A 27,272-nucleotide genomic window follows, 5' to 3' on the forward strand; every position below is an offset into this window, starting at 1 on the left:
AGTAACTCAGCACCATGCAGCCACTCGCTCACTCCCCTTTTTATGCCCCCACCTCCAGACAGGATCAGAGGAGAATCAAAAGAATATAAACCTCACATGTTGAGATAAGAGCAGTCCAGTAACTAAAGTATAATATAAAACTAATAATGATAACAATAAGGGAAGTAACAAGGGAGAGAATATAAAACTAAAGAAGGAAGGGGAAAAAAAACAATAAACTCAAGTGATGCACAATACAATTGCTCACCACCCACCAACTGATACCCAGCCCAACCCGAGAAGTGATCAGTCCCTTCCAGGTGACTCCCCCTAGTTTCTGTACTGGGCATGATGTGCTGTGGTATGGAATAGCCTTTTGGCTAATCTGGGTCAGGTGTCCTGTCTCTGCTATCTCCTAGCTTCTTGTGCCTCTCCACTTGCAGAGCACAAGAGACTGAAAAGTCCTTGATCAGAGTTAGCATTACTTAGCAACAGCTAAGACATTGGTGTGTTAGCAGCATTGTTCTCAGACTGAAGCCAAAACACAGCATCGTACCATCTACTAAGAAGGAGCAAAATAATTTTACAGCTAAACCCAGGACATTCATGAATAGAGAAATTACATGCAGTTACAGTGTCTAGAAGTCTTAGGCACTAAAAATGAGTGAGGCTTCAGACAGCCATGGTACTTTCTAGTATCTCTTACGCTTACTGGTAGCAAAGAGCCTTGTTACTGTGCAGCTACTGGATTTCTAACCACAGATGTGACAGGGCCATTGTATAGAACATCAGTGGAAGCTAGTAATGTAGAAATTGTTGATTTAAATTAAAAAAACAGGTCAACCAAGCCACACACATAAAGGTATTGCTTTGCTTACTGTTGAAGTCACAGGGTATGAGAAGTTGCTTAATTCAGTATTGTAAACTGTATAGTTAAACCAGTTTCTTCTTCACACATTTTGCTATAATACCTGTATTATAGAGAAACTGTACCTCAAAAGGTACAGAAAGGGAAACTGTACCTCAAAAAAGGAGACCCCCAAACATAATTAAGTTGCAGTATATAACAAAACCTGTAGTGTGGAAGTTAATCATGTAACCAAACACTTGTGGCAGTTTTTTTCATCTCACCTCAAAAATAAGGTCTCCTACATGGTCTTCTCCCCTTCCCAACATTGCAGTGGAGAGACAGGAGAGTTAAGATGCCTTTGACATTGATTAGTGCTTGTAGTTAGGTAACTGTCTTAATAGATTTTATAAGAAAAACTATGCTTTGTAGGTTTTCTTCAGAGCTTACAAGATAGCAGAAAATATTGCTGTTCAAGGCAAATATACTGCAGTTGTTTGGAAACAGAAAAGTAGAGATAAATACATTTTGTAACTTTTTCTGTATGGTAAGGTTTCATTTTCTGATTTATCCTTTTGTCTTATAATTTCCCTCCCAGTCCCTTCCACATTTTAGAACTCAAAGCTGTTTCAAACTTAACATGTATAGTACCTGATGAGGAGCATTAGTTTAAAAAGTTACATTAAAAACATTACTTGTAAGACCTATAGTCTTATGACCTATAGATTGAGACTAACCTAATTTATTGCATGTCTGTGTCTTACCTGTAAATCTGTAGGTCTTAAACCTTGTCTTATTTGCTAAAATAGAGATTCTGTAATAGACTAAACTTGTTCAAGTAACTAACACTTATACCATGGGAGGGTTTTTTTTTCCCGTCAATTTATGTAGCAGTTGGATTAACAGCTGCATATATCAGCAGCTAACAAGTTATATTGGCTCAGGCTGTAGCCCTTTGTCAATTAAAGGCAGTTCTTAGTAAGTTGAGTTGCATAAATCTGCAATTAAGCTAATATATGTAGATTGAAGTTCAGGGCCTTTTCTAAAGGAAAGGCAGAAATTCTGGAAGGATGGTAACTGTAGAGTAGGTTCTTCAGTAAAGGTCAACACGAAGCTTCATTTTGTCTTTTAATAAATACAGAGAACTGCTGTCCTGGGTTCAGCAGTAGCAGTCATTTTTTCTCCTTCTTAGTAGGTGGTGCAGTGCTCTGTTTTTGACTTTTGGCCTGAGAACAGTGCTGATAACACCGATGTTTTTAGTTACTGCTCAAATGTTTGGTTTGACCAAGGACTTTCTGAGTCTCATGCTCTGCCAGGGAGGAGGGGAAGCTGGGAGGAAGCAGAGACAGGACACCTGACCCAAACTAGCCAAAGAGGTATTCCATACCACAGCATGTCATGCCCAGGATATAACTGAGAGTTACCCGAAAGGGTTGGCTCACTGCTCAGTCAGGCTGGGTATTGATGGGTGGTACTGTATTCTCTTCCCTTGTTATTTCCCTTATCATTATTATTATTGGTGGCAGCAGCAGTGATGTGTGTTATACCTTGGTTACTGGGCTGTTCTTATCTCAACCTGTGGGAGTTACATTCTTTTGATTCTCCACCCTGTCCCTCCAGGAGCGGGGTGGGGGTGGGGGGAAGAAAATGGGGGGAAGTGAGCGAGAGGGCTGCATGGCTGACTTACGGCCTGGGTTTAAACCACGACAACTGCTCAAACTCCGGGTTACAGTAAAGAAGTTTTAAAGGTTTAGCTGCTATTTTGTTCACCTATGTGTTTGGCCAGTACAAATCTACACTGATTCTTTAGGTGGTCTGTTGCTAAAGTGTTAGTTATCTTCCCCTTCTACTCTAGGTGCTTTGTTTCTGTCTTGTTAGATAGGTATTAGAAAAAAATGCTTCTTCATAGAATTATGTGAGCACATTCATATGTTCAGATTTTGAAACTTCATTTCATATTTTGGAACTTCAGTTGAGCAAGTTGAATAGTTAATATCTTGTTTTCATTTGCATTCTTTTTTTATATTTGGTACATCCAGATATTTAATAAAATGGGCAACTGCTTAAGACTGGGTGACTTAAACACTTCAACTCACTTAGGTATTTTTATTATTTCTTATCAGGAGCTGATTGACATAAAGATGCTGCAGTGTAAGAGGGTTATGAATGGCAAGTATAGCATTTCTTTTGTTAATATCTGTAAACATTCTTTTGGCTAGATAAAAGGTAACTATTTTTCTCTACCAATTTTATCGTGATTACAGTGAGGTATCAGTATATATAATCTCTCTAAAGTGTGACTAGGGGCTCAAAAGTAGCTTTTGAAGCCATGGCAGTGGGGTTGGACCTTGATGATCTTAAGGTCCTTTCCAACCCTGACTATTCTAGGACTCTATGATTCTACTTTACGCCTGTCTTCTGCTCTATAGTTTCAAACTTTCAGTTTCCCTTCTTTAGGAATTTTAATAGTTCAGTTAGTGCCCTTCAGAAAAAGCATAAACTCTTTTTTGAGAATAGGGCTAATGCATTAGTAGGTGACTTCTTTTTTAGTGCCCTAACACAAGCTCTTTCTCCACCATTGACTTAGTTTATTGCAAGGATTTGATGAGTATTCTGTTAAAAAACTGAGTCACTGAGTGTGCAGGTATAGGCCTTCTGAAGTTAAAAGACTTCATACGCCTTCTAAACTTAAATTTAAATTTTAGCTGGTGGAATTACGTCTTCCTTTTTTTGTTATTAATAAAAATGGGATTGGTTTTGGAAATCCATAATTAAAGTTTCAGCATTATGCTTCCTGGCAGCAGGTGAAAGAAACTAGAAACTAGCTGGAATAGGCAGGATATTAAGGTTCCAATGCATTGCTTTAAGTGTCAAAACTTTAATTTTATGTGGGTTAAGAAGACAAATAATACAATTGTAATTAATACAGATAACCTGTCTCAATTCTGTATCTCTATACTGGCTTCAGCCTCACTATTGCTTTCATGTCTTATACTAAACGGTAAAAACTTACTTTTTGTTTTTTGGTTGGTTTGTAGTGATTTTATGTGTTTGGGGTTTTTTGGTTGGTTGGTTTTTTGTTTAATTTGTGGGTTTGTTGGTTTGGGTTTTTTTCCACCCTGGAAATTTTACTGTATATGTGGTAATATAAAATCTGAGCAAAACTAATATTAGTTACAAAGGCTTTTAGTTTTTTGAGAAAAGTTTTATAGTGTCCAAGAAGAATTCATTTGGACTGCAGTAGAGACAGTTTTCAATCATAAGTCTTTGTAAATGTGAATGCTCCATCCCTGGCAGTGTTCAAGAGCAGGATGGACAAAGCCTTGAGTGAGATGGTTTAGTGTGAGGTGTCCCTGCCCATGGCAGGGGGGTTGGAACTAGATGATCTCAAGGTCCTTTCCAACCCTAACTATTCTATGATTCTGTGTTTCTATAAATGTTAGCTATTTACGACATTATAATACAGCTTTTAGTCTACTGCAGTAAGGAAGCAAGACATACAGGATCTCACAGTCTGTCATTCTTTTATTAACTTGAGGTTCATGGGCTAGATGTGGCCTAATACGATTTTCACAGAGAAGTTCTTAAAAAGTTATCTTTGGGACCTCCCCAGCTGGGCGGCATCAGGAACAGTTGCTTATAGTGTCCATGCAAGGGAACAGAAGTCCACTACAAATCTTTTTTTTCCTACTGCCCCTTCCTATTCTGGCTGATTCATCCTTAGACTTGTTCTGGGTCTTATGCTTTGCCAAGAAACAGGCTAGGGATGATTTAGGAAGTGCTAAGGGAGGGAAACGGTAATGTGCAAAAAAATGTGCTGCAAAGATATGGAGGAGGTAGGATGCCATTAGTTCTGTTGTTCACAGAAGGCTTACTTGATAGCAAAATTACACAGTCATCTGACTTCCTTTATGATGACATTTGTGTATGATTTTTGTCTTCTCATTTCATATAGAAGTACTTGAAACGGTGGACTTCATTGCACCTAATGAAAGAGTTGTTTTCAGAACCTGTGAAAGGGAGAGGCAGTGTGTTGTCTTTCAAATGGTAAGAAACCAACCACAGGTACTCTGCTAGTAACAACGTGGTTAAGGTAGTGCTAGTAACATTAACCGAAGTCTAAAGCAGCTGTTTGTATTGTAGACTATCAAATTTCTTGATGCTTCAGGTGGAGGTAAAATTTCACACCAGATCTGTTGCAGAATTTCTGTTCTTTGATCAAGATGCTGCCTTATAAGCTCCCCATACAGCTGTTTTCAGAAGAGGTGATTAAGATGAATTCTGCTCTCTGTGGCAGCAGCCTGGTTTTGTAATCAGTATCTTTGATACATTTCTAAATGTACCAGCTATAAATTACGCTGCTGTTTGATCACGAGTTTAAGTCTTAACACTATTCAGTAAAAAGTCTCACTGGAAGGACTGAAAGAAATGGCATTGGTTAGTGTAGATAAGAGAGTGTTAATGTCTGCATATGACATTACACAAATGGATTAAAGTCTGCTGGAGAAAAAAAGATACTAATTTACTTTTTGAGACCTCTTTATGTAGGACAAGCGGTGATTGGGGTTGGTGGGAGGGAAGGACTAAACTGCATTAGGTACTGAAAAAGACCTTTTTCAATGGCAGTAACAGTCCTGGAATAGGTAGAGGCTGTAGAGTTATTAGTAATGGAGCTTCTTAACAACATGATAAATAAATATCTAATTTGATGGGCTTAGAACATTTGATACTGCTGTAGGTTAATATGCGTATCTGCAAGTGAGTGCATTTATTTTATTAGTTTGATGTATTTTATAATTATAAATCCTCTTGTTCTACCAACAGGGTTCAGCAGATGCTGAAAGAGCCCTAGCAGTAGCTAAACTTGTGTAAGTCATCTTCTCTCACTCCTTCCTACCATGGGTTTGTTTGTTGTTTGTTTGGTTTGGTCTTTTTTACAGAGGAATTGTTTTGGAAGGCATTTTTTTGTGAGAGTATCAAGGTAGGTCTTTATAGGACCAAGAAAAGTTCTAGAGGGGCTGCACAGTGAAGTGTAGCATCTCAAAAGGCCAGTGATATAACTACAACTTCTATTGAAAATTCTTGCTCAAAGCAGAAGCTTCCTAAGTTCTTTACTGGAATTGATGGTTTTATGTTGGTGCAGTGTGTCCTTGATGTCTCCAATATGAATTTTTCCTGGGTATTGCAGAGCTGCAAGTAAGACAGATATGCCTGAAAATGTCTCCTACTGCTTGTGGTTTGAAGTCCCCAGGAAAGTATTGTACAGAAATAAATGTGTACCTCAGACCTTTTTAAAAGGTGGTTTTAAGCCTCCATTTAAAATAGATGGGCATTTCAATAGGACTTGCTTTAGTTATGGTGGTGAATTTAGTGGTGGATATACTTACACATACTTAACCCTGTATAAACATATTTAAGATGAGTTTATGCAGCTTCTGCGCAACACTGGTCATTGAAACCTGTGGACTAACTGATCTTTAGGCCACAGTTAAAATAAATATGTAACTTCTTATATAAGTGAGAAGCTAAAAATTCAGAAGTCCAAATAAAAACCTTAAAGTCTCATTTAAGCCTTAACAACGAAACAGGTTTCCTGGAAAGATGCCTATTTGCTGATTCTTGCTCTAATATGCTAAGAAATATTTTAATTGTTTCTTTCTTTTCTTTCAGAGAGAATGATGTAGCTGGTATTGATATCAACATGGGATGCCCAAAGGAATATTCTACTAAGGTTACTTTTAAATAAGCTTTTTCATTCTTGGAGATGCGCAATATGTGTTCCGTTTTTTTTTTTGAGTTGAACAAATTTAAGCATTAAAGTTTTCATGCAGCAATAAATAAAAGATTCTTGAAGTTGTCATGGCTGTAAGACAGTAAAGTCTTACTCTATTAGTAATCTCTCTTGAGAACAGGTTTGGTCCTATAATTAAACATGCAATATCCTTAAGTGGGTAAGCATGTATGTAGTTTGTAAGCTCAGGTTATTGTGGAGCAAGTGGTGGTTGTATTTGCTGTCAAAATGACTGCTGAATATTGAGAAAAACATAGTGAGGTTGCTAAATTGTATTACTGTACAAAGTTTAGAATTCTGGAAACTCTGTCAGGCTGTGTAAGGTGGAATAAAATAAAGGGTTTGTTAAGGTTTTTTTAATGCCTTCCTGAGGTCACAAATCTGTTGAACGAGTGAAATATGTTTTGCTTAGCCTTAATAGGAGTCATAGTTTGTCATATGAGCAAGCAAACATTGGCAGTTTATGAATCCTGACTTCAATTATTGGTCAGTTTTAAGTGTGAGGAGGATAGATCAGTTAAAACATGTTTTTTTTGAGTTAAACACATGCAGTTCTAAATTAGTCTTTTATCATCTGTGACTAAACAGAATAGTCAAGCTGTGTGCTAGCACTGTTAAGCCAGTTAGTGTATAGGTAAAGGATCAGTGAATTAGACCATGGATCTCCATTTTTATGTCAGATGTTCTTGCAGAATAGGTAAATATTGCACTTACCATTTCACTGCTTCTTAGTTTTGTAGGTTGGCTTTCACTCTGAAGAATAATTGCTTAAATTCTTCTAGTAGGTTCCATCTAACTTGTGAATAATTTTAACCCACATACATTTCTAGGATTTTTCTGGTTTTAATTCCATTAACTTCTTTGTTTTGATGATAACTATGAAAATAACAAGGTTAAGTGAGATATGGTAAAAATAAAAATTTGAATTTAAAAGAATGTGAAGTACTTATTTCCCCTGTTCTGGAGTCTTTATGTATTTAGATTCTGTTGTTTCAGAACTTTCTCTTTTATTCTACAGATAGCTTTTGAGATAGTGGTATTATCAAGGAATCATAGTCATGCTGAGGATGCATCGTTAAATTTAGAATGGTCTCATGGTACTTCCATTAATGTTTTCTTTAGCCTTTATTACTTTCTGTTTTCTACCAAATTACATGGAAGACTATTTTATCCTTCCACAGAATCCTATTTAAGAACAAAACACCAAAACATCCTCCCTGTGCTAGGATGAAAGATCGAAAATGTAAATGCTGGTGGTTAATCTCCAACAGTAGTTTTGGGTCAAAAAAATGCATACAATTTTGAACATATGTTTGCCTGTTGGCCTCCAGGTCTATGTATGCAAATGAAATACTGCAGAAAGAACAGCTAAAATACTAAGTTATTAAAGTGTTCATAATGTGTGTTCAATACAGCCACTTAATTTGTCTTAGTCTGTTTTTCTAACTGTAGCGTGTAGACAGAAACTATGGACATCAAGACCTCTCAAACATGGTATATAATGTTAAAACAATAAATCTGTTCAGCTGTCACTTAATGAGTAGAAATTGGATGATAAATGCTAAAAATGGCTTTTTGAAATCCTGTCTGCTCCATAAAGTAATGGGAGCAAGCTGGTGTCCTGAATTACTGCATAATTATTCTGATACAGTTCTAGGCAATGTTTCACCAAAGCATTCACTAATGCTCCTGCATTTTAGCTTTTGTCATCTTCCGCACCCACTTTTTGTTTTCCTCAGTATGACATAGTGCTTCTGCTGTGGTCTGCTATTAGGCAAAATAATTGAGTTGAAGAATATGCTTGTAACAATTTCTGTACTTTTTCCAAGGGAGGTATGGGAGCAGCACTGCTGTCTGATCCTGACAGAATAGAGTCTGTAAGTATCACCTTGTGGATTTTAGACTGCCTTGAAAAGTATTATATACTGTGGTGCTCTACTGGAAGGGGAACGAATGTATACAAGACAAATTTGTAAAAGCTAGAATGGATTAATCAGTTTTAAATACTGAAATTAAGGTCATAGATAAATAATCCTGAGCTAGTTCTCCTTGTCCTTGTCTGCTACCTTCCTCCTTTTCAGTTTGAAAACTTTCACATGTGGTGCTACATTTGCAGAGGGAGGGGTTTTATGTGCATATGCTTTTAATTCTGTATGAAACACCATGTGTATCAGTATGAAAAAGGTTTGTAAGTATGTATATATGTGTATATATATTCACTTATATATCATAGAATCATAGAATAGTTAGGGTTGGAAAGGACCTTAAGATCATCTAGTTCCAGCCCCCCTGCCATGGAAGGGACACCTCCCACTAAACTGTGTCACCCAAGGCTCTGTCAAACCTGGCCTTGAGCACCACCAGGGATGGAGCATTCACAACTTCCTTGGGCAACCCATTCCTGTGCCTCACCCCACTAACAGTAAATAATTTCCTCCTTATATCCAATCTAAACTTCCCCTGTTTAAGTTTTAACCCATTACCCCTTGTCCTGTCACTACAGTCCCTAATGAAGAGTCCCTCCCCAGCATCTCTATAGGCCCCCTTCAGATACTGGTAGGCTGCTATAAGGTCTCCACACAGCCTTCTCTTCTCCAGGCTGAACAGCCCCAACTTTCTCAGCCTGTCTTCATAGGGGAGGTGCTCCAGTCCCCTGATCACCCTCTTGTCCCTCCTCTGGACTTGTTCCAACAGTTCCATGTCCTTTTTATGTTGAGGACACCGGAACTGCACACAATGCTCCAGGTGAGGTCTCACAAGAGCAGAGCAGAGGGGCAGGATCACCTCCTTTGACCTGCTGGTCATGCTTTTGATGCAGCCCAGGATACAGTTGGCTTTCTGGGCTGGGAGTGCACACTGAAGCCGGCTCATGTTCATTTTCTCATCAACCAGCATGTCCAAGTCCTTCTCGGCAGGGCTGCTCTGAATCTCTTCTCTGCCCAGCCTGTAGCCGTGCCTGGGATTGCTCCCACCCAGGTGTAGGACCTTGCACTTGTCATGGTTAAACTTCATGAGGTTGGCATCAGCCCACCTCACAAGTGTGTCAAGGTCCCTCTGGATGGCATTCCTTCCCTCCAGGCTATCAACCGAACCACACAGCTTGGTGTCATCGGCAAACTTGCTGAGGGCACACTCAATCCCACTGTCCATGTCAGCGACAAAGATGTTGAACAAGATCAGTCCCAACACCGATCCCTGAGGGACACCACTTGTTACTGGTCTCCATCTGGACATTGAGCCATTGACCACAATTTTATATGTGTTTATATGTGTAAATACCTACATACAATAAATGTATTTATATGTATAAATACATATAAAAAAGATATATATACACATCTGTGTATATGTAATATAGTTATATAATTTTTTTTATTTTATTTTTTGCAAAGGACTTCTAAGCTTCCTGAGATTAAGCAGAGTCCAGACAATGCTCTGGGTTTCCAGGAACATTCTTAGTATTTAGTTATTTTATTTTCTTTCTGTATAAAGACTAGCTTCTTCATAATTCAGATGAACTGACTGTGAACTTTGTCCTGTTTCCCCATAGCTTTTAGTTGTTCACTGTATCTTCCTTCAGACTTCCTGGGGGCAATTCTAGTTCACAGTTTACTTCTCAGTAGTAACTAAATCGTGGTACACAGTAGCTAATGTTTTCATTCTTCATTCTTATACTATCAGAATTATGCAGATCCAGACAAAATAAAAATACCAAAAACATTTATCTGCCTTTTCCCATGGTACTCCTGAGTGTGTTTTGGTTTAAGGGTTCTTTGGTGTAGCTCAGTCTTTTGAAGAGACCAGACTTTCTTCACTCATTTGCATGACTCCTCTGAACCATAGCCAGTCTCTTTCTGATCCCTGCAGTTTCTGCCTTTTCCTTCTGTCTAAAATGTATGCTGAGTCAGTCCTTTGTAAGTCCTTCTTTTTATTGTGGTAACATCATTCAGCTTTGTAGGCTAGTAGGACTTACACAGTTTCCACAAGCAGATCCATTGGTTAGATACTATTCTTTGTAAGCTCAGATGTGAAAACAGGTTGTTTTGCATCATTTATTTCATTCTTTGAGGACGTGCCATTAGAAGGGCACGTTACAACCATGATAGAGTGTTAGCCTTTTGCCAAATCTAAGAATCTCTTGGTGTGAAGAGCCACATTGTTAGTGAAGCTGTATAAACCGACCATTCAGCAGCTGGAAGCATTACGAATTGTGCCAAAGCATGAGTTTAAGTACAATAGACTGGACCTGTTACTCGCTTTCATTAGCTGGTAGGAAAAACAAAAGTACAAGTGATCTAGTCGTGATCTCAAAATATTTTTGGCAATTGTATCAGTCTCAATTTTCCAAAAGAGAGCACAGAATCAAATTAAGTGTTGTCTGCAGAAAGTCAGCTAACAATGCAGAGCTGGAGCCAGAACCAAATTTTTTAAGGCCTACATGGTGTTCACCTAGATAGTGAATTAGGTAAGGTGGGTGATACCATCCAGAATTAAATTGTAATTTATAAAGTATGAGGTGATGAAGGCTGGAAGAAAAAAAAATAGGAGTGGGAATTGAGAGGAAAACAACAGGCTAGAAGTAAATCTAGCAAAAATTTCTCATAGGAATGAAAGGCAGTTGTAAATATGATTGTTAGCAGCTTCCCTTCCCCCCCCCATTACATTTCATTTCTGTCTTCAGAAGAGCAGGAAACTTGGTGTTCAAAAATTTGGAATTGTTCTTTTAAATTTAAGATGTTAATAGGGAGTAAAATTTTATGCATAAAACTTATTCTTAACTAGCTGCAAAGGGGAAACTAAACTCATAGTCTGCAGAAGGCAGCTGTAATTACAGTTCCAAATCAAGCTTTCCATATGATTAAAAAGTGTAGGGTGTGGTTCTCACGCTGGAATCTGTAATGAGGCTGACTGAGAGCTTGTAAGATTTGCTGATTAAGTTATTGCAGGAAAAACGGTATAGTGATGATGTTTGGAAAATTATGTCATTTCAGTTTCATTTCTATGCAAATACAGTACATATTAAAAATACTGAAGAGGAGTTTTAGATATTTTTCTTGGACCTTACGGTTTTATTTGAGAGAATCCTACTTAGGAAAGATTTCAGTAGCCAGTGCAAGCTGACACTTGCCAGATGTTAAGGGCTTGTGAGTGCTAGCTATAGCAGCTCTTTTTTGTATTTAGAACCTAATAATGCAGTAACTAAAATTCAAGTTTCACAGTATACAAAGCTTTGAAGGAAATAATTTACCTGCGGTACCATCCATTTTATAAAAGAGAAGTGTACTCAGACTAGCATGTGTGATAATATCTCAAAAAACAGTTGAAAACCAAATACTTTTCTGGTGACAATCAGGATCAGTTCATTTCCACTCTTTTATTTAGACAGCTATTGAATTTCTGGTACCACTTATTGTATAGTTATGCAGTGATTTAAACATATATAGGTCATTATGTGACCCTTTCAAGTATGGTCTGTTGGTCTTAAATTCAGCCTGTGAAAAGGAGATTTTGTGTAGCCTAGTTCTTAAATGGTTAAACTAACAACTGCTCATTTATCTGCTTACTCTGTTTTAATGAATAAAATGTGGTTTGTGTTAAGCATGGAATTCAGTTTATAATTTTTGTTTTCTTTTAGAAGAGTTAATGATGTTGTTTGAGATTTCCTTTTCAGTTTTTCATTTTCAAGACTTTCATTTTTTAAAAAAGAATCTATTTTTCTGGAATACTTATATTTACTTTTCATAAGAAGCTCACAGCTCAAAAGCTGTGAAAATAGCTGCATTAAAATGAAAAATTTTTGCACTTTATTTTGAAATTATCAGAGTTTACTGGTTGCCTCATTCCAAAAGCAGTATTGAAACATCAGAAGCAGATAATAGGTTTATAAAAATCCAATTAAAATAAAAAAATATTGGAAATAAAAATTATCTGGACTAGAAATAGGTTTGTATATTAATCAGATAAAATGATATACTTAATTGACTGCATGTATCTGTCTAGCATGTAAGATTCTTCATAGAGGAGCACTAACTAGTGTTACATTGTTCTAATTTCTTTGTATCTTCAAGAGAGAAATAGAGGAACACTAACTACTATTACATTGTGCTTATTTCTTTGTATCTTCAAGAGAGAAAGCAGGAGAGCTTTATTAATGTCACTGTTGTGATCATGTTTTTCTTTCTTTTCCTTTTTCCAGATACTGACTACCCTTGTTAAAGGAATTTGTAAACCAGTAACCTGCAAAATCCGCATTTTGCCCTCAGTAAGAACAAATTGTTATGCTAAAGTGTGTAGTTGTTGCTTATTTCTGTGATTGAAAAATGAATTAAGATGTACAGTATTCTAATATACTGGCATTTTAGACCTGCTATTGTAAAATAGCACTTGGAATTATAATTTCTCTTTGGGATGCTGTCATGACCTGAAAGGTTATCTGTCTTTTGGGTGTATAGATACCATGATGGTGGGTTTCTTGGATTCCATGGTACACAAGGACTCAGAAACTTTTAGCCTCTGAATTCTTCAACTTTATTAAATTACAACAAATAGCACAAAAACCACCACAGTAAATATGCTAAATAAAGCAAGATACAAGTATATCTATCTCAAGCTATTACACATTATTAGCAGAAATAAATAATAATATGACAGCAATGATTAATATGGCAGCAATCAGTTATAGCAACAATTGGTAACAGAAACGAGTGTGCATATACTATTATAGGTTAGTATGAACTTACCAGTAGTGAAGCAACTTTATCAATAATACAACAGCAGATCTGATATAATTCTTTATGCATATACATATGTATGTTCATGGTATAAGTCTGCTATGAGGTGCATTAGACAGATCTCAGAAGGAAACCACACCGTCCCAGACAGAAGGAAAAAGTGATCCCAGAAGGGAACCCAACCATCCCAGGAGTAGGAAGACAAACTGAACCGACTCCAAAAGTAGGCCTGGATAGGGACCAATAAAATAACAGAGACTCACTCCAAAGATTTTCTGTGTCATGGAGTTTGGAGTCAGCCAGGCATCCTTGGCACAAGTCAGAGATCTCATAGAAAATTTACGTGAAGACTTTAACCTGTTTAGGAAAAGTATGTCCAGCATGGGAACTTGTCAGAGAGGCACTATTTTTGGATAAAAATGAAATAATTTTCATGACCTAGAAACACAAGAGGGCATAGAACGCCACCCTTTGAGCAGCTAGTAGATGCTGTTAATTCCTGTTTTTCACCTGGGGCAGCCAATAGATAATTGTTTTCTGTTCTTTCAGATAATTTTTTTTCCCAGACTTTTTCTGCTCTTGCAGTTTGAACAGCCAATGACAATTACATATTGTTTCTTTCTCAGGATGTTTTTCCCTTTTTCTAGACTATTTTTTACTTTTTCAGATGATAAGTTGCTGATATGGTTCCTTAGGTTTACACTTACTGATGGTGTCTCAGGATGTGTTCAGTACCAGAGCTGCACTTACCAGGGATGCTTTGGGTTCACAGGCCTAGTTCCCAGGCTAATGGTTTTCCGGCTGGCAGGCATTTTCTCTTCCAATATTTTTCAGAAGATATTTTCTTCTGTTTGGTAATTTTCCCCTTACTTCCAGGTGCCATTTCTGGCTACTCACATCAGGCACAAAACTTTGTTTCTCCTTTCTAAAAAGTCAAGAAAATACTAAACATTAGATATGTACACGTTTTTATTCCATTGAACTCCAAATGTGGATACTTCTGTTAAAGAAGTATTTTAGTCCTGTTAATTGTAACCTGTTAATCCCAAAGCTTTTGCTGGTGGATAAGCACTAAATGAAAATAAAAAGGAAAAATGCACTCATTTTAGAAGATGGCTGACAAGCGTGGAATTGACTGAGCATAATGTGTACATAAGAAGAGTGCAATGAACTTTGAGTTTCTTCAATCTGCTTGAAGTTTAAACTCCAGAGAAGACGACTGTGGTGTTACTTATCCAAATTCCAACATTCAAATTAACAATGTCTGTACTTTATAAACTACTTGTATTCTACACTGCGTGGAAATTTTGCAATTACACCCGAATTAGAAACAACTTCTGCAGCCTTTTTAGAAAATCTTTGATGGATTGAAGTACTGAAGTTGCTAGCTTATACAAGGAGGTTCAAAATCTTCCTTCTCAGGAACAGCACCTTCATTGCAATTAGAATTATTTTTTTCTGGCAATTCTTGGGTACAGTCATTCATTTCTAAGAAATTATGGTAAGACTGTTATATTGCTAAAGCTGTTGCATATTGTTTTGTCAGTATTTTGCTAGAATTTAATTAAGAACATAGAGTGAAAATATAGTGGTGATTTTCTCTTTTTACAGCTGATGTAGCTTTCTTACTGATTTTTTTTTTTTCTCCAGTTGAATTCCCTATATTTTTAAATCTCCAGGAGACAATGTGCCTTCTCTTTTAATGACTGGTTATTTTGCAATTCTGTATTTAATTACCTGCCTAGATACCATGATTGCATATGACCTGGATAAGTATTTCTGCAGATGGATGAGCTGTAACTGAGCTAGCTATTGTCCAAAAGTCATTTACATGTGCTCTTAAAACGATAAAATGAATAAATGAAGCCTGTGTCAAAAGAATCAGTAGCTGTCTAAGTTAGTTTTGATTCTGAAGGTACTAAATGAGAGAACTGGCACATCTCCACTTTATATTCTACAGCTATCCTAGAGCCTTTTCATTTTTGTTTCAGCCTGCTTTCACATAACGTCGTTTATCAGAACAGCAGGTGAGCTGCTGTCATTCCGTCCGTGCCAGGTGGAAGACGTTGCGTTTCTTAGTCTGAATGTGATGAGTTTGTGATAAGCCACAGATCATTCTCCAGCTTTTGAAAAGAAAATTTGCCTCATCTCTTTTATTTTATCCTTTTCCACAAGGCTGCATAAGGCAGGCTAATCAAGCGTTGTGTCAGATTTCTTTCTGCCTTTTAACAGCATCTTAACTCTTTGAAGGTACACTGTGATTTTCTCCTTTTTCCCCTCTGTCTTTTGATTCACTGGTCATGTATGAATATCACTGGAATGTTTTAGATACTAGTTAACATTTTTAAGACACGTGTGAGAGGAATATTTATGAATGTGTGATTACATGTGTTACATTGATTTCAGAAGGGATCCTCTTATCAAGATGCATTTAATTATAATTTACAGAGTACTCATTAGATAGGACTTTCTAATTACATGTTTTGGGTCATTTTCAAATGACAGTCTAAAAACCTGTTGGGACAATATTCTCTTATTACAAAATACTGTGTTGCCTGGTTTGAGAAAGTTTGTAATCTGTAGTTTCAAGGAAGTATTGAAAATGGTTTGTTATTTTTGCCATACTTAGTACTTTGCTTGAGGATAAGAGATTATGCACTTGGGGTCTTACTGCTGAATACAGGAATCATAGCCCTCTGGTAAAAGTCTTTCAACATTCATTTCTACAGCGGTCACATGGTAGTTATTCCTTTTTCTTTGAATTAAAATCATGTCATTCTCTCTTATCCCTCAGGTGGAGGATACTGTGAATCTGGTAAAGAGAATAGAGAAAACTGGTGTTGCAGCCATTGCAGTCCATGGAAGGTAAATCCATTTTAGGAAAGAGAGAGTTTAATTTTTTTAGTTTGCTGATGAATGTAGCGCAATAAGATCTGACTAGAGTATACCCTACATGTAATTATGTTTCTGATTTAATGAAATCTGCATTGTAGAAAATCAGGCCTGTAATTAGGCAACTGAACTGCTTGCTGCTATTTTTCTTAAGTTTTTTTTTCAAAGACCAAAACAAACTAAAATTATCTTTCATCCTCTGTATCTAAAAATGCTGCTTATGTGGCTATGGAATTACAATAACAATGTTTTCAAATGCATTTGACATAAAATAATTTTGTGTTAAAAAATAAATATATATATAAAGTAAAAAAGCAGAAATAAGTATGTCTCAATAATCCTTAGTCTGCTGTGGTTCAGATATCCACAAATTCCACAGGAAATCTTTGGTCTTGTCTTTCTTTTGTTTGTTGGAAAGGAAGAAAGAGGAGAGGCCTCAGCACCCTGTCCGCTGTGATGTGATCAAAGCCATTTCTGAAGCAGTCTCCATTCCAGTAATAGCAAAGTAAGTTTGACTGATGAGTTCATTACTGCCAAATGCCTGTACCTAACTTAAGATTTGCAAATGCAGGATAAAGTCTCTCACATAGGGCTAATCTAAGGTTACTTTCTACCAGGGGTCAGATCTGAACAGAGATAGCAATGACAAAAGTTGGCCTTACAAAATATCACCATACCTCAGTTTTTGGTTTAAAAATCTCATATGTTCTTCAAAAAGTATTACTTTTCTGTGTCACAGTCTATCCTGGTTGCATCCAGCACTTAGATTCTCTGTGTTTTTAAGCCCTGTGCAGCGACTGGTTATATATAAAATGATCTTAAGGTCCTTTCCAGCCCTAACTATTCTATAATTCTACGATTCTGTAACTGTCGCTGTGTATCTTGGGCACTTGCATATCAGAGATCACCTGTCCCACTGCTCAAATCCAGTGTTATACCCTGTGGCCTTACATTTTCCCTAAGACCTTCTTAGTCGCCAGACATATGGACGTGATTCCACTGAATCTCTGCTTATATCAATAGGTTCTTCAGTAACAATGTAACAGTAAAATAAGTAACTTAGTCTTAGAAAAGTTTAGCTATAAACAGGTGAGTTTTAAGAGTGATTTTGGAAGCAGAGGTAATGAAAAGTATCAAGCTGTATCAGAATGTATCTGATCTACCTGACCAACATCTTCAGAAGTTTGACCTCTTTACAAGTGGCAGTAGGATATCCTTGGCCAGAAAAGCAGCATCCTTAACTGAAGTTCTCTCTTCACTGACCTTGAGTTTTCATTGAAAAGCTGCATCTCTGCAAACTATGTACTTGGATCAAGAATCTGAGAACTGTTTTCCTGTTACATTTCTCTGTAGAAAGCCCTTCAAAAGTTACAGGTTTTAGTATCAGAAGGCCTGTTTCTATACTGGACAAAGGACAAAGGTGGTTCGCCCCCTTTCTAGTTTTCAGAATAATTTTTTAAACAATATGGAATTAAAAGAGTAAGAAAAATTCACATTGTACATTGCCATGAATCCTTTGCCTGGGTAGATAAGGCTAACAATTTTTTCTTATTAGACTTTAGATAAGGCTAACAACTTTTTCTTATTAGACTTTATTAGAGAAATGTCAGCTCTGTTTGAGTACATTCTGTGATGAAGTGTGCAAGTAAGATGAAAAAGTATCAGAGGTCTGCTTTTGATAAATTGCTTCTAATTAATCTTTGTATCAGTTTACTTCTTTGGAAGTGCCCCAACATGATGAACTAACCTTAACAATTCTATTTTTTTAATGATTTCTTTGAAAAGAATATGAACTTTATTTTAAATCTACTTAGTGAAACTTTTCCCTTTCTAAAGAAATGTAAGCATGCAGCTTGGAATCTTGCTTATTAAATAAACATAATCCATGGTATTTGGTCCCTGCTGGTATTTGTCTGGTGTTTTGAGAATTTCAACCATTTGTGCCTCAAGCTTGGTCAGGAAATACACAGGAATGAATAAAAGTAGATTGATCCTAGAAAAAGACAAGAAGTTTGAATTGATTCTGTGATTTCTAGAATATTACTCTGTTAATGGAATAATCTTTCATTAGTGTAGGGAACATGCTCGTTCTGTCTTCACATCATGAATGTCTGGTTTGAAAGTAATTTATCATTATATAGTTTTTGTTTTGAGTTTGCCAGTGTTTCTGCTTTTGAAGGAATAAAGATCCTACTTCATAGTTCAAAAGTCCAACTTTTACATTTAAAAGATATAGTGGCAGGAAACATTAAAAGAAAGAAGAAATGGTTTAAGTGTTCTTTTTGCTTTCTAACACATCTGACTTTCTGACTTGAAAGCAAAGGCAGTACAGTAGAAGCAGTGTAACCTTCTGTTAACATTAAAGTGCCCCATGATTGATCCAGACATATTACTTGTAGTTACTCTCCATATATTAGTTCTAGAGTGAAACAGAATGATGCTGCCCATACTCGTTCTTAGTATCCGACACAGTTAATATGAACTTGAAGGTTACAGAACTGGCAGTAACAAGGTATCATTATAATCTACAATATGGAAATGATTCTTTGTGAGCCTTAAATATTAAAAGTGTGTGAAACACAATTTGTGTAAAACGCAAACTGTTCTTTCCTCATAAAAAGTCTTCTACTTTCAAGAGAAGCATGAAGATAATGAAAAATACTGTATAAAATCGGTATTTTAGTGAGCTATTGCTAATAAAGCTGTCAGACATGTTTGTTCTCTTAAATTTGAGATTATATCCTAAGTAGACTCTGCCACCATAAATAACGTAGTATCACATGGAAGTACAAGGCTGTGTTAAAGTAGAAATAGTAGCAAATGAAACTTGATGAAAACTAAATAAAACATGATTATAACAATGATCTTAATTTTCAGTGGAGGATCTCATGACTTCATCAAAGAATATATGGATATTGAGACCTTCCAGAAAGCAACAGCTGCCTCATCAGTAATGATAGCTCGTGCTGCCATGTGGAACCCATCCATCTTCAGGAAAGAGGGGTTTGTTCCTTTGAAGGACGTAATGCAAAATTACATCAAATATGTATGTTTTTTTGGAAAATCTTACTTGTAGTTAGCATTGGTTAGATTTATTAATCAAACTCTTACTCTTCTGTCTTATCTCCTCTTAACTCCAAAGCCTTAGGCTCTGGGGATATTTTAACATACTGCATATGACATGAGTCTTGCAAATCAGCCACTGCCTCCTCTGCTGTATTTTGTTAAGAAAAAAAGTGTTCAGAAATCTGTATTCAGAAGACAGTCTTTCTGGATAATTCTTTTCTTATGTATCATGCTTTTTAGCCCTAGTTTCTTGAGAATATTTATAAGGCTTACATGGCTATCTAAAAATGTCTGGGAATGTAAAGCTAATGACATGTAGGAGAACTCTCTTGATGTTAGAGTTGTGCAAATAATATCAAACAGAAAAGTGATGGAATATGAAGTACTGAGTTGCTGCTAGATTAAATTTTAGAAAATAACTGCTTTTCACAAATAACTGTCAAGAATTTTTAACATCAGGAAAGCAAAGGCAATGATTTGCCAATAAAGTAATGCTATGGATTATCTTAAGGTCCTTCCCAACCCTAACTATTCTATGATTTTATGGTAGTAGTACAGTTCCATTCACTGAGTCATCTGTTATAGAAAGCTTTATCTATCATTCAAAATTTTAGTAACAATATGAAATTTATCAGAAATCTGTGACTTTGATCATGCCATCAATTCGAAATTTTGCGGTTTTATAAATTTGAATTGCCATTAACTAGTTACCAAAAATCACAACATTGCTAGTCGGTACGTACACTGGTCAACTCTTTCTTCTTAAGTATATGAGTAAGTTGAACTTTGGTTCATGAAAGCATGCCAGAATAATCAGATTATACTCACATTCAGGAGTAGTCTTCAGTATGTTGCTGGTTTCTCTTTCAAAAACAATTTTTAAAGTTACCAAGAGAAATGAGCATTATATAAGATAAATTTGTTTGGTATGTTTTTATATACATTGTCTCTCTCCTTCAGGCAGTGAGGTATGATAATCACTATACCAACACAAAGTACTGTTTGTGTCAGATGTTAAGGGAACAGTTGGAAACTACTCAGGGTAAGAAGCTGCATGCTGCGCAGTCCACACAGGAGATCTGGTAAGCAAGTACTTCAGAAACAGGAAGCAGAAGTTGTACTGTCTGTCAGACTTGCACTTCTCTGTCTCTAGTATTGTTTGGTATCTCACACTTTCAGAAGAAGTTGCAAAAAACAAAATAAACCAAACAAAAAAAAGTCCAGTTAGTGAGATGTGCAATAAACTTTCTAGGTTAAAATACAATAAACTTTGCTAGGCTTTTTTCCATGATCAGGTTTTATAGCTTTAAGCCTTATGTTTTTGTACTCAACGTGCCAATTTAAGTGGTGCTTCACTGAGCGGATATTTCTACAATATTTGCATTAACTGATTAAGAAAAGTTTCAGCATTCTCTAGTGTTAGTCTGGAGCCTCAGTAGTGTGGAGCTTGTCTTCTTCTAGGGATATTTATTTGTTTTAACTTTTCCATGTTGTTTTTTTTAATGTTACTGGAATGTATATGACAGGGTGTTCTTTTAAAATAAACATTTAGAGATAAACTGAAACCAATGTATATAGGTCACCTATATGTCACTTAGATGTATTTCTTTTGTGCTGCTTTTCACACCTGAAATATCCTAATGAATAATGACAACCTTTTGGAGGAAATATAGTAGCTTTAGTGAATCTTTTCATCCTGGACATATGAAACAGTCTGGATGAAATTTCTCGGAGAGAAAAAAAAGAGAAAAGAAAGAAGGAAAAGTATTAAGAGAAACCATAAAATAAACGTGATTAAAGAATTCACGCAGAATGGAGGGGCATTCAGGTTTTGGCCCATTCCAAACTGAACAAAATAAAGGTCTGAGATTGCATGTGTCATACCATGTTGTGTGCTATAATTATCCTTCTGATGGAATGGGAGGGAAGAGAGTCTCTCTTTTTTTTTTTTTAATAAAATAAACAGTTTGAAACTGTTTGTTGTCTTACGTGTACGAAAACGGACAGAAATGTTGAAAGCTTGAAATATTTTGCAAGTGGAGTTCTTGTTTTCTAGCAAACCCTAACAAGAATTCTGTCCTTGTTCAAAATGAATGGAAATGCCTGCAATCCTTTTGCCAGTTTATTGTGATTTACCAGTTTTGGCTCTCTATAAACACTGCTGTTCATGATTATTGCGTTGCAACACAATGAAGGGAATTTGTGTTTTATATATACGAGGAGCTAGCCTTCATTATTTGTAAAGGAACAGTGGAATCCATGAGCAACATTTAACCTTTGGAAGTTGCTTTTCACTTTTACAATGTAAATAATTGAACAATTTTTAGTATAGTACCATACTATCCATTTTGCTTATTGTTTTCCAACTGTTTAGAAAAGAGGTATAGTATAGCTTGAAACTGAAACAATCTTCTACAACTTCAAAAAAATCTTATCCAAAAGGGTGGTAGTGTTTTCTACAGAATGAATGGTATTGCATAGTATGCAAAGAAAATAAATTGTAAAGTAAAAGTCAACCCTTTAAACAGGTAATTAGCAGAGTCGCAGTTTATAGACATGAACACTGAACAGAGGTCTAGTGTAGAAGTTTTTGGTGGTGATGCGGTGTTACACCCATTTGTGATTTTAGCCTCAGTACTGAATGCAAGAGAACAGGCTGCTGCATTTCAGACAAAAAAAAATATGTAACAGTACATGATAAATTGTCTAATCTTAGAAGCATCAGTAAGTACTATTCAGCTTCATTGCTTTTCCACTTTGGAACACTGGAGATGGGTTTGTGCTCAGAATTCATTTTGTCATTGAGCAGCTGTATACCAATGAGCATTCTTATAGCAGCTGGAAAGTAAGTTTTATTATACTGCAGGTTTTATTGTTGTTACCACCTGTAGAAAATGAATAGTCTCAGTTTTTCAAAGTAGATGCAGCCTGCCATGGATCTGAAATTTAAAAAGATTTGAGGCTCTTGCCTTTGACCCAAATCCTGGTTGCTTGTTCCCTTGTATTTGGGCTTGTGAATAATCCTTTGAAGTTAGAAAAACATAGATTTTGAGATACTTGGATGTGTTTATTTCTTATAGTATTTTTAAATACTAAAATTGGAAGGAGAACCAATTTCCTATTTTTTCCTCATACTGCCCTTATGTAGTTGAGTCACTCGAAGATGTTCTGTTTTGATTAATTCACCTGCAAGTTATTAATTTAGCTAATAAACTGAACATTGCAGGGCCTGTATTTCTGATTGATTCTGCCTGGACTTTCAGGCTACAAATAGAATATACAGTGCTGGAAATGAGAATGTTCTTTTTCTACTTGTGGCTCAAAATTATCTGATAGGAATTGGAGGAGGAAACAATAAGATGTCACTGTGCAGAATATAGCCACACTTCCATGTGATTCTCTGTACATACATACTCTACTTAAATACAATTCATTTCTGTATTTTTCTCTATCATAATGTGATACAAAAATTTGCAAGCTGATCTCTAATACAAAGGAATTCTGTTTGAATAGTGAAGCCTTTGAAATGGCTGACTTTTATGAAAAATCAACAGCTATTTTTGAAGCAAAGAAAACATCTTCAGAAACTGAGACCCAAGATGAAGATGACCATCTGGAAGATCCAGATGTAATAAAAATGGCTGTTAGATTTGACAAGTAAGAACGCAAATTAAATTTTTCACTATCTTGCATGTGTACATAAAACTGAATTTCAGTGTCTTATAGCTTTTTTTGTTAAGTAATAGTTTGCGTATCAGAGCTTACTGAGGGAATTTTTGTGAAGCAATTTGTGTACATCATTACATAACCACTAGCATCACCACTTTTCCTGTGCTGTTGTAAGACGTTCTTTAGCTCCAGGGTTTCTGAAACTGCTTAATTCTCTCAGGTAACTTATTAAAAATGCTAAGTGGTTTAAAAAAAAAATCAAACATCTGTACGTAGAAGAATGTGAGTATACAAAGATATACAGTTATTTTTAGTGAAGTTTGACTAAAACATGATACCTGTTGTAGAAAAAGGTCTGCACAAGTTTCAGGGTACTCTTTTCTAAGCAAAAAACTTATCTGCTCATCTGCAGTCTTATAAACATGTTCCAGTCATAAGGAATTCATTGAAAAACTAATTCATGATGTTATAAACAATATTACTCTAAGTAACCTTGGATTATAATCTGTGAAGTTTATAGAATTGCTGTTGCTTTCCATGTTATATCTGTGTTTGCTATTTTTGCTATGTTTGCTATTAAGTCTGTCAAATAGCTCGAGTATGCTATAAAATGCTGCCTGACTCACTGAATACAGTGGCTTTACAGTATTTCTTTTTTTTTCCTGCCAAGTACAAGAGGCTGTAATTCCATATCAGTATCTGAATCAATGCCTACCTTTCCTAACTTAATTTATTTGATAAATTTGCTGTCAGAAGCAGCTTCTTTTCTTTTTTCTAGTGTTTAATCTTATCTCACTGCTTATAATAAGCAATGTCAAACTGTATCTTTATTCTGTGTCATATGTTTAGTTAGAATCTCCTTTCTGGGACATATTTTTTCTCTAGTTGTGTTGCTACAGGATGTGAATATTTGGAAAGAATTAATAGAAAAGTTTAGATACTATTTTAGATGTTATGTTAGACATACTATTTTTCTAATAGACTTATCTAATAAGAAAGCAAAATTTTTCTCATAGTTTGAGCTGTAAAATTAAACCACAAAGAATAACTGGTAATAAAATAAGCAGCATGATTTGTTTTAAAATAGAATTCTGCACACTTGTTGACCACAAAATTTTCTGTCTAGGCGAGAATATCCACCACAGATTACTCCAAAAATGTATCTTCTGGAATGGTGTAGGAAAGAAAAGCATCCTCAGCCTGTTTATGAAACTGTGAGTTAATGAAGAAACCCTTTCAGACCTTTTCCTCTGCCTTGTCTATTAAATTCACTATTTTAGAACTCTAGTGAGAAATTCTGCTTCCCATTCTGGCATAGCTCTTGAGTAAGCAGCTTCAGAAATGGTAATACACATCATCATGGAATATGTGTATTGAAATATGGAAATAACAGCTCATTTCATTAGAAAATAAAAATCATAAAGTCAGACCTTCAGTCTAGTTTTAATTCACATGTGAAAGAAATTGCTTTAACTACAGGTCATTACATGGGAGGCCATGACTGACTTTTACTTCCTCTGTGAAGTAAAGCATTTGGATTCAGAATGTTTTCTCTGTTGTTGCATGCTGTTACAGGTAGGAACTATACGCAACAGGAGCAACTGCTTTGTTAGATGGGATATTATTTGTTTTGGGTGTTTTTTAAGCAATTTTTGCAGTTTGGCCAATTTCTTTATATCTTTTAGACTTAAATACGCAAGTTTAAACTTGTGGTGTAATTTACAATATTTTTAAAGGTGTCACTTGATTGTGGTGTAAACAATAACAAGGGACTTAATGTTGTTTGCTCTGTGAGTGACATTGCTATTTTTTGACAGCCCACTCCCTTTTAATTCTCCTTTTTATTCCAGGTTCAAAGACCACTGGATAGATTATTCTGTTCAGTAGTGACAGTAGCTGAGCAAAAGTACAGATCAACTCTCTGGTAAGCAATTCTTAATGGTGTTTTCAGCTCTGTTGTAATTGTTTCTGAATTTTTGCATAAAACTTGCAATGAAAATGTACTGAATTTTATCGCACTTGGCTTAGACAGAAGTCAGCTAAAAGCTACCTTATAAAGCTACCTCTGTGAGAGAGAAAGGATTAAAAATTTCTGAGAATTGTCTGTGCCAAGAGGAAGTAAACGTTAGTATAATTAAGTAAACCATTACAGATCTTAATTCATTTTAATACAGATTTTAATACATTACTCCACAAATTGTATTGGAAGGGGTGCAAATAGGTGATGTGGTTCAGTGTCTGTGAAGAGGTCAGAAGCTAAATCAAGGGAGGGAGAAGGGAACGTTGGTGGAGGTATATGTCTTCAGCCACTACAGCAGTTCCAGTCTCAATAACAAGTCAGGATTAAGTGTCTATACGCAGTGAAGTGCGGAGCAGTTTAGTGGCTTCTCAGAGATCACAGTTAATCAACAGTTTCAACCAGGGCTACTCTGAAGTTGTGACAGTATTTTACGCAGTCATCTGTTGGAGTTGACTGGAGTTGACTTCAGGAGTTTGCCACCTGTGTTGATCTTGATTTAACTACAAAGCTAGAGCTCAGCATTGAACATTTTAAAGAGGACAAATGCACACAAGAGTTACTGGTGCTTGCAGCATTCTGATTCAGAGACTTCAGGAAGCTCATCTGATACAAAACTTTGAGAAGAAAATGTTTTTGAATACTGAATTTCACAAATGTGTAATCTGTAGTCCTCAGAAATGACAGAACTTTTATTATTATGGAAGAGTTCCTGCTTGTGTCAGGGTCACTGAACTTGTAGACTTACTAGAGTTTATATTTGGACCTGACTATTTCAAGAAAATTATCTTTCAAAACTCAGTTATTTGTATAGTAATCATATTTGTAAAAATAAACTTTCCGAGGATTGCAGTCACTTCAGCCAAACACATGTTGACTTCATACCTTTGAAATGAGAGTTTGAGACACAGGTTCTGATAGAAACACATTTTCTAGGAGTATTACATCAGGAGTGGTGCATCAACATTGACACCTAGCAGGACTCAATTTCTGGAACTAACCAATTTTGTTCTTCTGCTATGACATGACTGCAGATGCTGTTTATTTTACAATGTTGCATCAGAGACAGATAATGGGTTGTCTCTTGGCAGTGTAGTGGCTTCAATTTCTACTTTTACCTGTGCTTTGTCTGCTTTGCTCTTCAGGGACAAGTCAAAGAAACTAGCAGAACAGGCTGCAGCTATTGTCTGTCTGAGAACATTGGGTGTCCCAGAGGGAAAGCTGTGTGAGGGAGAAAATCACCTGATTAACAAACGCAAGAGGGAAGACCAGGAGCACTTGAATAACAGAGACCATGGAGAAGATATTGCTGAGCCTTCCCATAAGAAAGCTAATTTTATTGAAGAAAGTTCTGACAGGGATGTGCCCAAGATGCCACAATAGCATGAAAAATAGTGGTTTCACACTTGGGCAGCTGCAAATTAGCTCCTGTTTATATATCTTGCTCTTTACATTTCATTTGGATTTTCTTGGAGACAAATAAATTCTCCAGTTGTGAAAAATGCCAATGAGATGTTTACTGTTCAACACTCATAGTCTCTATGGTGCCTTTCAGACACAATAAATTAGCAGCTTGATTTTAAAGAACATTGAGAACATTATCCTAAATAATAAATTTTTTAAAAATACCAGATATTGTCACAGCAATTTTGTCCTTATTACTTGTTTTTTATTTTTAAGTCATCTCTGGTTTCTTGGTAAATTATATATGAGTACATCATCTGTAAGTAGATGGATTCATTGTGGAACTATATAGTTATCAGCAAAATTAATGTAGGAAAATATCAGTAGTCACATAGATACGGTTTTGTCAAGTGAATTTCATGCATGTCTTGGAAGCTTTATTTACAGCCATCATATATCAAGAAAAACATCCTTCAGAGACAAGGACTTAAAAATGATAACTTTAAGCTTGAAAATAACCTTCTTTCATAAATTCTACTACATTTTACCCTTGGAAATATTACATTAGAGTTAGCCATTTTTTCCTGGTCTTGGGTATTACAGTTCTGCCTTTCCAGTAAGAAATTGAAGCCAAGCCTGGTAGCCATGAATTTGTTGAATGAAGGTGCTTTGAGAACTTTTGTTCCCTTGATCTCCTAGTAAATGTCTACATGTATATTATTTGCAATAATGGGTATCAAATTATGGTCTTATGTTGTATGTTTTGTTCCTGAAGTATGACCTAGTTCGCTTCAATATTTAGCTGTTGGTGATACTGGTAGTCTTAATCAAAGGCACGTTTTCTTCTTAATTTGCCATCATCAACTTCCTATTAAA

General features: G+C 36.0%; 1 protein-coding gene across 1 annotated transcript in view; it reads left to right on the plus strand.

Annotated features, from left to right (window-relative positions):
* Nucleotides 1-26,623, plus strand: part of DUS2 (dihydrouridine synthase 2) — a 29,049-nt gene extending 2,426 nt beyond the window's left edge. Inside the window, exons 2-15 of the mRNA XM_057430638.1 lie at nucleotides 2,950-2,995; nucleotides 4,782-4,873; nucleotides 5,651-5,694; nucleotides 6,497-6,557; nucleotides 8,447-8,494; nucleotides 12,814-12,879; nucleotides 16,143-16,213; nucleotides 16,659-16,745; nucleotides 19,118-19,286; nucleotides 20,267-20,388; nucleotides 22,820-22,963; nucleotides 24,102-24,189; nucleotides 24,826-24,899; nucleotides 26,138-26,623. Coding sequence (XP_057286621.1) covers nucleotides 2,950-2,995; nucleotides 4,782-4,873; nucleotides 5,651-5,694; nucleotides 6,497-6,557; nucleotides 8,447-8,494; nucleotides 12,814-12,879; nucleotides 16,143-16,213; nucleotides 16,659-16,745; nucleotides 19,118-19,286; nucleotides 20,267-20,388; nucleotides 22,820-22,963; nucleotides 24,102-24,189; nucleotides 24,826-24,899; nucleotides 26,138-26,375 — 1,350 coding nt within the window. The 3' untranslated portion in view covers nucleotides 26,376-26,623. The remainder of the gene's footprint in view (nucleotides 1-2,949; nucleotides 2,996-4,781; nucleotides 4,874-5,650; nucleotides 5,695-6,496; nucleotides 6,558-8,446; nucleotides 8,495-12,813; nucleotides 12,880-16,142; nucleotides 16,214-16,658; nucleotides 16,746-19,117; nucleotides 19,287-20,266; nucleotides 20,389-22,819; nucleotides 22,964-24,101; nucleotides 24,190-24,825; nucleotides 24,900-26,137) is intronic.
* The last annotated feature ends 649 nt before the right edge of the window (nucleotides 26,624-27,272 follow it).

Source organism: Pezoporus wallicus, unplaced genomic scaffold, assembly GCF_028554395.1.
Source record: "Pezoporus wallicus isolate ANWC-B61680 ecotype Strahan unplaced genomic scaffold, APGP_CSIRO_Pwel_v1 contig_8518, whole genome shotgun sequence".
In the NCBI taxonomy this organism is placed as follows: Eukaryota; Metazoa; Chordata; class Aves; order Psittaciformes; family Psittacidae; genus Pezoporus; species Pezoporus wallicus.